Raw genomic sequence first — 9,895 nt, forward strand, 5'->3', positions numbered from 1 at the left:
GTGGGGGTGGGGGACGGGGTGGGGAAGGGTAGGAGACTGGAGAGAAGCAGCTTGGTTGTGAGTAGAGCTCCGGCTGAGAAGGAGGGGACTGGCCTGGCTTCCGCTCCCTCTTCTATGGCCACAGGCCCACCACCTCCCGTCTCTGGGCCTGGCTTTCCTCTTCTATGCAATGGGAAGAGAAATGGTGTCCCTGGGAATGTGTTCCTGTGGAAGTATTCAGAGCTCTGCCCAGGAAAGATGCAAGTCTGGCCACAGGTTCCCCGGAGCTCAGAGCCAGTCTGCAGCCACGTCTGTGCCTGGGCTTCTCCCAGCGTCTGAGTGGGCACAGAGCTCTGGGCATGTGATCAAGAAGGGCGGGGCTGCTCTAGGAGTGAAATGGGCCGCCAGGGTGGTTAGGGAGAGGAGGACACGCTTCCTGAAATAAGACGGATCCTCCACGTTGCCACTCAGGCCCAGGGGGCACTGCCAATTACTGAAGGCCCCGCACGTTAGGGCTTTTGTCAGACGGTGTCAGCGTGCACCCATTGAAACAGCTTCAACATACAAGCGCCAAGTCACAGCTACACAATTACAACAATATAGCTATGACCACACAACAATAACTGAACAAGCGACTATGAACATAATTGCATATGAGACATGGTTACTGACCCTGACGTGATAGCTACACTGACCGTTATATTTACAGAAAGATACACAGAGACAGTTACACGGGCACACGTGTGCATGCAGACAATAAGCAAAACTCAGACATGCAAAACTACAAACTCAATAGCTACGCTTACACATTCAGACGTTATAACGCAGGCATCATTTCACAAATAAAAAAAAACACGTTGCACTTCAAGCTGCATGCTCACAGCACCACACCTGGACAGGCGCTATTACACGCCCCACGCATGGGTGCAGAGAGACACACCTGGCAATGCAATGGGACATACAGAGACGAGTGTCCAGTGGTGAGATGGAACCGGCTTAACATTGGTGGTTGAAGTTTCAGGAATTTTGCAAGCCTATTGTTAAATAGAGCCATCACTTAAAAAAATTAAATTGTAAGCTTACAAATAAATAAATAATTTTTAATAAGTTATATTTAAAACAAAGGTAATAAATACTCCAAAATCATCATTTCCTAATTATTTTACTACATTTTACCATCATCTATGGTCTAGAGGTTATTTACTTCTATTACATCACTTTGGTGGGAATACTCTATAATGCTGTTACTCACCAATAGCTCCTTCAGTTCAGTGACAGCATGTTGGTAACTTGAGATTGGCCATGGGAGGAGTGTTTACACAGAAATCAGCAAACAATACAAATCATGTTTTTCCCCCCCTTAAGACCTGGTGGTTAAATATTGACCAGCATACCACTGCACTTGCCCATGTTGATATTCTGTGATGATACAGGTCTGGACAGATCTATGCCCATACCTACGCAGATGTATAGTGATTCGAGCCTCAAATGCCTGAGTTTGAATCCCAGCTCTGTTCCTTGTAACTTTGGACAAATTATTTAACCTCTCTGTTTCTTGGATTCCTTTTCTAAGAAAGTGAGATCATCTATAAAAACGAAGATAGTAATAGTACCTACCTCATAGGGTCATTGTAAGAGTTAAACAAGATAATTCACGTAAAACACATAGAACAGTATCCACACATAGTAAGCCTTTAATTAATGTTGCACACAGAGTTATATGCCCACACGTTTAGATGCACACACAAACCCACAGGCCCCACCTCTGAATACAGACTGTGAACCCAAGCTCTCAGGGAGGCTGAGGACTGGCCACCCTTGGGACGTGGTCCAGGAAGCCTGGCAGAGGCATACAGGACCCAGTCAGCTGGTGCTCCCCAGGGCACCAAGCTCAGGGCAGGAGGCCGAGGCTGGCTTCTAGGAAGTGGCTGGGAGGAAGGAGAAAGCTGAAGTGGGCCAGGGGTGGTCCAGGGCCTGGCCGCCAGCAGATTTCCAAATCTGAGTCTCCTTTCTTCTCCTCCCAGTCTCCCCTCCCACCTTCTGCTTTCTGCTAGATTCATTCACGCAGGGAGTCATGGCTGTGTGCGGAACCCTGAGGTCTAAAATGTCCTCTTTACCCCAGAGGAATGGAAGTGTATGTCCATACAAAGACTTGTACCTGGATGTTCCTAGCAGACTTGTTTGTAGTAGCCCCAAACTGGAAACTACCAAAAGTCATCAACAGGTGAATGCATAAGCAAATTGTGGTGTATGCACACAATGGAAGCCACCCAGCAGTGAAAAAGAGTGGTTGATATACACAGCAACATGGATACATCTCAAGATAATTACGCTGAGTGAAAGAAGCCAGGCGAAAAGGAGTCTATTACAGTACTCCTGATATACAGCACTTACAAATGCAAGCCCAGCCCTTGCCGGTGTGGCGCGGGTTCTTGGATGTCACCTGGTGCACCAGGAAGTTGCTGGTTGGATTCCTGGTCAAGGGCTCATCCCCTGGTTGTGGCCTCCATCCCCAGTAGGGGGCGTGTGGGAGGCAGCCAGTTGATGTTTTGCTCTCTCTCTCTCTCTCTAAAAATCAATAAACTATCCCTTTTTTTAAAAATTGATTTCAGGGAGGAAGGGAGAGGGAGAGAGAGATAGAAACACCAATGATGAGAGAGAATCGTTGATTGGCTGCCTCTTGCACGACCCACACTAAGGGATCAAGCATACAACCCAGGCAGGTGCCCTGACTGGGAATCAAACCGTGACCTCCGGGTTCACAGGTCAATGCTCAACCACTGAGCCAGGCCAGCTGAGCTAAAAACTATTCCTTTTTAAAAAAATACAAGCCCATCTGTCATGACAGAAGGCAGAATAGTGGTGGCCTGGGTATGGGGTTGGGGGTGCAAGGAGGGATGGATTACAAAGGGGAACTAGGAAACTTTGGGGAATGGTGGCTGTGTTCTTATCTTGATTGTGGTGATTGTTTCATGGGTGTATACATGTGTCAAAACTCATCAAGTTGTAGCCTGCGATATGTCCAGTTTATTGTATATCCATTATACCTCAATAAAGCTGTATCGAGGTATAATGGATAGACACACACACACACACACACACACACACACACACACACACCTCACTCTGCAGAAGCTCACAGTAGGAAAGTGAGGAAAGGAGGATACTAAAGCAATAATAATAAGCTGCAAAGTAATTAATTTTAGAGGAAGAGATGGGGAAGGGGAGAGCATACCCAGTAGAAAGAACAGGAGAACCAATGGCTTAGGGTCAGGGAAAGTGGATAGGGCTGAAGCCTGGCTCAGAGGGGCTTGAACCCAGCCTGGGTGGTAAGGGTGACGTAGAGAGCTGAACTGGGCAGAATCTTTTCCTTCTCTCTCCTTCTTTCTGTCCCTTGCCTGTCCTCCGACTGCCTGGCTGCCTGTGTCCTGTAGCTGGAACAGTCGCCTCCCCACCACCTCCCCTCCTCTTTCCTACCAAGCAAGACCAGATGGTCAGAGAGGGGCCTGGGGCAGAACCCACAGCCTCAGCCCTCACCTTGTGGCCTCCCACAGGAAGGGGCCCTCGACCTTCTGAAGAAGCTGAACAGCTGTCAGATGTCCATCCAGCTACTCCAGGTGGGGTGGGGGTGGAAAGCTTTGGGGACAGAGCTAAAAAAAAAGGGTGGGGTCTGGGGGCAATTTCTGAAGAGAGGGCTGGGGGATCTTGAGGTGCTCTGAGGGTGGGGACTGGGCATTTAGATGGGCACAGGAGACCTTCCAAGCACAGGGGGCCCTCTGGGTCTGGGAGAAAGACTGAGGTATTTTCCTTGAATACCCCAATTCCCAAGGCCCTGGGCTTGTGGCATACAAGCGGCCAATGATCCAGTGAAGAGACCCCCCATTTTTTGATCCTCCCTGTGGCCCATATAGCCCCCAAACATTTACCCGATGCTCTTGGCCCTGAAAAAGAATCAGCACAGACCCAAGCTGTAGTAGCCAGGGCTATATCTTAAGGTGAAACTTGAGCTCAAAGATATGCCTCCACCACACCTGGGGACCGGGAATGGGGAGGGGTCCTCGTCAGCCAGACCCACCACCACCACCACCTCAGCTTTTCACCAAAGCTATCCATCAGTGCAGGGTCTGAGCCTGGGGCACTGGCCCTCACCAAGGATGGCAGGTCAGGGCCTCAGTTATAGGGTCAGGGTTATCTCAGGCACAGGTCAGGCTGAGGGAAGGGGGTGGTTGAACTGGGGCAGGTCTTTTCAGGTAGGGCAGCCAATCCTGTGTGTCCATTCCCAGACCAGTCCCTAACCCTGTTGCTTTTCAGACAACCAGGATTGGAGTCGCCGTTAACGGGGTCCGGAAGTACTGCTCAGACAAAGAGGTGGTGTCTTTGGCCAAAGTCCTCATCAAAAAATGGAAGCGGCTGCTGGGTGAGAGGGGGCTGTTTTCTCCCAGCCCCTGTGACAGGACTCTGCTTGGCTCATAGCAGGCACTCAGTGTGTGTTTGTTGAATGACTTAATAAATGACAGATGGTCTCTAGTGGGGAGGGCCCGTGTTTGTCTACTCAAGTGCGAGATTTATAGATGTGTAAATTTTCATGTACATGTGTGTATTTCATTTGCCTGTGTGTTTGTTCATATCTATAGAGAGATATTTGTATAAACATGTGCATAGGTGTGTGTGCAGATGTCTTTCTGTCCCCATGGTGAGAGCGTGGATTTGCACACATACGTGCATATTGTAGGTACATCCTATATAATGGTCGTCACATAACGAAGGACCAAATAATGACCGGATCACGGATCAGCAGGAGGGTGGGGCAGCGAGCTACAAGTGGGCAGTGGAGAGCTGCAGGAGGGGGCAGGGCAGCAAGCTGTGAGGAGGGGAGGGGAGAGGAGGGAGCTACAGGAGGGCAGCAGTGAGCTACTGGCACATGGATTCGTGCATGGCGCACGGATTTGTGCGCAGGGCTACTAGTCTGTGTATAAATGTGTGTGTGTTGGGGGAATGTGCAGTTGTTCCTGTCCCTGCCCTTTGCTCCTTCCTCCCCAAAGCTATGTTGTTGTTGTTGTTTTCAGACTCCCCCGAGTCCCCCAAAGGGGGAAAAGGAGAGGAAAGAGAAAAAGCCAAGAAGAAAGAAAAAGAACTTGACTGTTCCAATTGGAAGTCAGAGGCAGGCCTTTCTCCACCAAGGACAAAACAAGGAGAAGAGCCCAAAGACAGGTATTTTTTTCTGGGATAGAGAGAAGGGGGCTGACACTTGTCGCGTCCTCTGCCAGCAGTTCTGTTTATATATAACTTCACTTAATCCTCACCACCCGAGGGATGGCTGTTATTATTATCTCCTCCAGGCCCCCCTCACAAGACCCAGATAGGCTGTCCCTGGCACTGGCCTCATCTAGAAGGATGCAGGGGCAGGGAACGCAGTGTTGTTGACACACTCAGGCCTTTTCTCATCAGCAAGAGTTCTCATAGGGGACAACACCGCATCCAGCTACCCACCCAGGTAACGCCCAAGTGCAGGGAAATGAGACCACAGTGGGTGGGAACTCCCTGACTTCAATGTCCTATGCCCTAAATCGATATCAGTCCTATAGACAAAAACATAGAATTCCAGCAAAGGCACTGACCAGTTACAAGATTCACCCACTTGGGACCAGCAAAAAGCTGTGGTTTTCCACTAATTACTTATAGTTCATTCCTAGCCCTTCCTGTGTAGACATCACTTACCAATCAGGGCTCATTTGTACCGGAAGCTATGTCGCCTAGTAATGCAGCTGACATTCCAGCTTTGTCAGGGTTGCAGGTAAATGGACTAGGAACTTACTTGCTCATAGAAAAGAAGCATTTTGTTGGCTCTCTATTCAAAATTCCCATTTAGTGGTGAGGAGGCTGAAGGCTGGGAAGCAGGACTCTCCGAAGATCACACAGCCATTATGTGACAAAGTGGGATTCCAATCCTCATCTGTCAGAACCCCAGAGGAATAGAACAGTCCCCAAAATTGCATGATTTTCAGATAGGGCCCAAAAGCCTTATCCAACACAGTAGGTAAAAGCCTTCGTGAATGTATAAATAAGACCTACCTTTTTCATATGTGACAACACAGATTAATTCCTTTGCCGGGCGGTCCTCTGTTGTTCATAATAGATAAGGAGTGGTACTAGCTAGTACTGAGTAGTATCTGTTGGCACTAGATCAGTGGTCGGCAAACCGTGGCTGACGAGCCACATGCGGTTCTTTGGCCCCTTGAGTGTGGCTCTTCCACAAAATACCACGTGCGGGCGCGCACGTACAGTGCGATTGAAACTTCGTGGCCCATGCGCAGAAGTCGGTTTTCGGCCTGGGCGAGTCTATTTTGAAGAAGTGGCGTTAGAAGAAGTGGGGGGTGTTGGTCGGTTGGGCGACGGGAGATGCGGCGCAGGCGGGCCGCGGGATACGCAGCGAAGGGGGAGACGCCAAATATCAACAGTACTTAAACTAGATAGGTAGGTTAATAACAATGTACCTACCTATATAGTTTAAGTTTAAAAAACTTGGCTCTCAAAAGAAATTTTAATCGTTGTACTGTTGATATTTGGCTCTGTTGACTAATGAGTTTGCCGACCACTGCACTAGATCATCCTACATAATCCGGACAATACTATCCATGATTTCTCAACATCTTTAATGTACATACCTTTCCTCCCGATATATCCACTATAAGGGAATCATATTAAGAAATTAATCAGATTAAACATAAAGATGATGTGTTCTGTGCATGACATTTAAAAAAATATTTTTTAATTATATTTTTATTGATTTCAGAGAGGAAGAGGGAGGGAGAGAGACATAGAAACAGCAATGATGAGAGAGAATCATTGATTGGCTGCCCCCTGCACGCCCCACAATGGGGATTGAGCTCACAATCTGGGCATGTGCCCTGACCGGGAATCGATTTGTGACAACCACTGAGCCACGCCGTTCAGTCTATGTATAACATTTTTTAGCTGGCATTTCTGAAACATCTTTCCTCTGAACCCTTTTGAAAATTTATTTATTTATTTATTTTTTGAATGAAGGCAAAGACTTTTCAGACATTAATTTTTTAAATCCTCACCTGAGGACATGCTTTCATTGATTTGAGAGAGAGAGAGAGAGAGAGAGAGAGAGAGAAATTGGTTGCTTCCTGCACACGTCCCAACCGGGGATCAAACCCACAACCTAGGTATGTGCCCTGGGACACATGCTCTCACCAACTGAGCCACACTAGCCAGGGCCCTCTGAACCCTTTTTAAATGAATGTTTATTATAATCCTATACTATAAGCCTTCTATGCAAAACACTTTAGGAAATGATGCTGTAAGAGGAATGATTCGTGACCAGGAGGGAGATATGCCTCCGCCACATTACTCCCATTTTTGGTTGTAAAAATAACTGTGGGGCTGAGGGAATGGTATAGCTACTGTTCCTGCAATGCACAAGGTCGCCCCACACACTGAAGAACCATTTATCGTGTTCAGAGTGCCCGCAGGGCTCCCATTGCAAAGCACTGCAGGGTAGAATATTGGCTGACGTGGGGAAATGTCCACTGAGTACTAAGAGAAGCTGTGCACTGTATAGTATATATAGCATGATCCCATTTTTGTAAAAATTAAGTAAGTGGCCCTAACCGGTTTGGCTCAGTGGATAGAGCGTCATTCTGCGGACTCAGGGGTCCCAGGTTCCATTCCGGTCAAAGGGCATGTACCTTGGTTGCAGGCACATCCCCAGTAGGGAGTGTGCAGGAGGCAGCTGATGGATGTTTCTCTCTCATCGATGTTTCTAACTCTCTATCCCTCTCCCTTCCTCTCTGTAAAAAAAAAAATATTTAATAAAAAAAAAATTAAGTAAGTGAACTTTATGTACATGCACAGGAGAAGAGATGAGAAGGGTATGTGCCAGGGTGGTAATGGTGATTATTTCTAATAGATAAGGATTGAGAGGGTTTTGTTTTCTTATTTTTGCAAATTTCTGTCTAATTTTTCCCAATAAATAATGTATTAATGTTGAAATAAGAAAAAATAATGAAACTTTTAAAAATATATATACATGATTATAATTAAGAGCTTCATATTCTATATTATACAAGAAAAATTTGTCAATTTGTATTGTTGGCTTTTTTCCCCACAATGACCTTGTATATATACATATACACCTGAGGATAGATATTTTTTCCACTGATTTTCAGACTGAGTGGAAGGGAAGGAGAAGGGGAGAAGAGACAGAGAGAGAGAGAGAGAGAGAGAGACATTGATGTGAGAACAAAACATCAGTTGGCTGCCTCCTGCACGCCCCTCGCTGGTGGTCAAGTCTGCAAACCAAGCATGTGCCCTGACTAGGAATTAAACTGGCAACCTTTTGGTACACAGGATGACGTCTAATCAACTGAGCCACATGGGCCAGCCAGGGCTACATTTATTTTATACAGGTAATCACTTGCTCATTGTAGAAAGTTTAAAATATATAAATAGGAAAATTAAAAATCATTCATTTTTTAGAGACAAGTACACATATCCTGTATCATAAAAGCCTAATATGCTAAGTGCCTGGTCGTCTGGTTGGCCATTCAACCAATCAAAGTGTAATATGCTAATGATATGTATGCTAAGGCTGCTCAACTGCTCACTGTGATGTGCACTGACCACCAGGGGGCAGACAGTATACCAGTCGACCAGTCACTATGACGTTCACTGACCACCAGGGGGCAGACGCTTTTACCAGTAGGTTAGCTCGCTGCTGGGGTCCAGTTGATCAGAACTGAGCAAGATGGGCCGGACACGCCCTGGAGCCCTCCCGCGGTCCCTCCCAGGCTGGCCAACCTCCCATGTCCCTCCCCAGCCCTGATTGTACACTAGTGAGGTCCCTTGGCCTGGCCTGTGCCCTCTTGCAATCCTGGCTGAGGGACAACCCCCCACCCCCACCCCCTGCCGCCCGAGTGCACTAATTTTGTGCACTGGGCCTCTAGTATGTATATATAATCATGTATGTAAACACATATATATATAAATCTCATATATATCCTTCTAGACTTTTACCTATGTATCATCACCATCCTTAAATTAATAAAATGGAATTATACTCTATATACTATTTTGTAACCTTTCCACATTTATTTAAATAGTAAATCATGTTTAGTGTAAAAACTTTAGAAAAGCAAACACAAGAGCAGAATAATAGAAATAACCACTGTATATCTCATCTTTTAAGAACGTATGCATGTACATTTATATCTTCTTAATAAAATTGGAAGCACACTCTACATACTGTTTTGTAACCAGCATCTTACATTTAACGTCTTACACATTTCATGGGAGGTGGAATTGTTAACGCTCGCTTTTCACAGGCATGGCGCTGTCATAGGAAGCTGTGGCTGAGCAGGGATAGGGGTGGTTGTCTCCCTACCTTTATTTTTTTTAAAATATATTTTATTGATTTTTTACAGAGAGGAAGGGAGAGGGATAGAGAGTTAGAAACATCAATGAGAGAGAAACATCAATTAGCTGCCTCCTGCACACCTCCTACTGGGGATGTGCCCGCAACCAAGGTACATGCCCTTGACCGGAATCGAACCTGGGACCCTTCAGTCCACAGGCTGATGCTCTATCCACTGAGCCAAACCGGTTAGGGCATTGTCTCCCTACCTTGCTGGGTGAATCAAGCTTCCTTTCTTTTTAGTCTCCTTAATGATAATTCATTATTTATTATATAAACATTATAACCACATCAGTGAAATTTAAAATAAGAATTAAAAATATTTGTCCAAAAACAGACCAACAAACTTCAGAGGGAAGGCAGGGGAGGGTGAGAGGGGGAAGTAAAAAGAAAAAAAAAATTGTCCACAGTGTGCCAGCTCTGACAAAGCCTTTTTTATTTATTTATTTATTTATTTAAAATATATTTTATTGATTT

At 46.2% G+C, this 9,895-nt stretch overlaps 1 protein-coding gene across 1 annotated transcript in view; it reads left to right on the forward strand.

The window, feature by feature from the left end:
• The first annotated feature begins 1,975 nt into the window (after positions 1-1,975).
• The window catches only part of TCEA3 (transcription elongation factor A (SII), 3), a 41,995-nt gene continuing 34,075 nt past the window's right edge, over positions 1,976-9,895 (forward strand). The window contains exons 1-4 of the mRNA XM_014546916.1: positions 1,976-2,203; positions 3,414-3,596; positions 4,291-4,396; positions 5,046-5,190. Coding sequence (XP_014402402.1) covers positions 2,054-2,203; positions 3,414-3,596; positions 4,291-4,396; positions 5,046-5,190 — 584 coding nt within the window. The 5' untranslated portion in view covers positions 1,976-2,053. The remainder of the gene's footprint in view (positions 2,204-3,413; positions 3,597-4,290; positions 4,397-5,045; positions 5,191-9,895) is intronic.

The sequence above is a fragment of the Myotis brandtii genome, unplaced genomic scaffold, assembly GCF_000412655.1.
Source record: "Myotis brandtii unplaced genomic scaffold, ASM41265v1 scaffold456, whole genome shotgun sequence".
In the NCBI taxonomy this organism is placed as follows: Eukaryota; Metazoa; Chordata; class Mammalia; order Chiroptera; family Vespertilionidae; genus Myotis; species Myotis brandtii.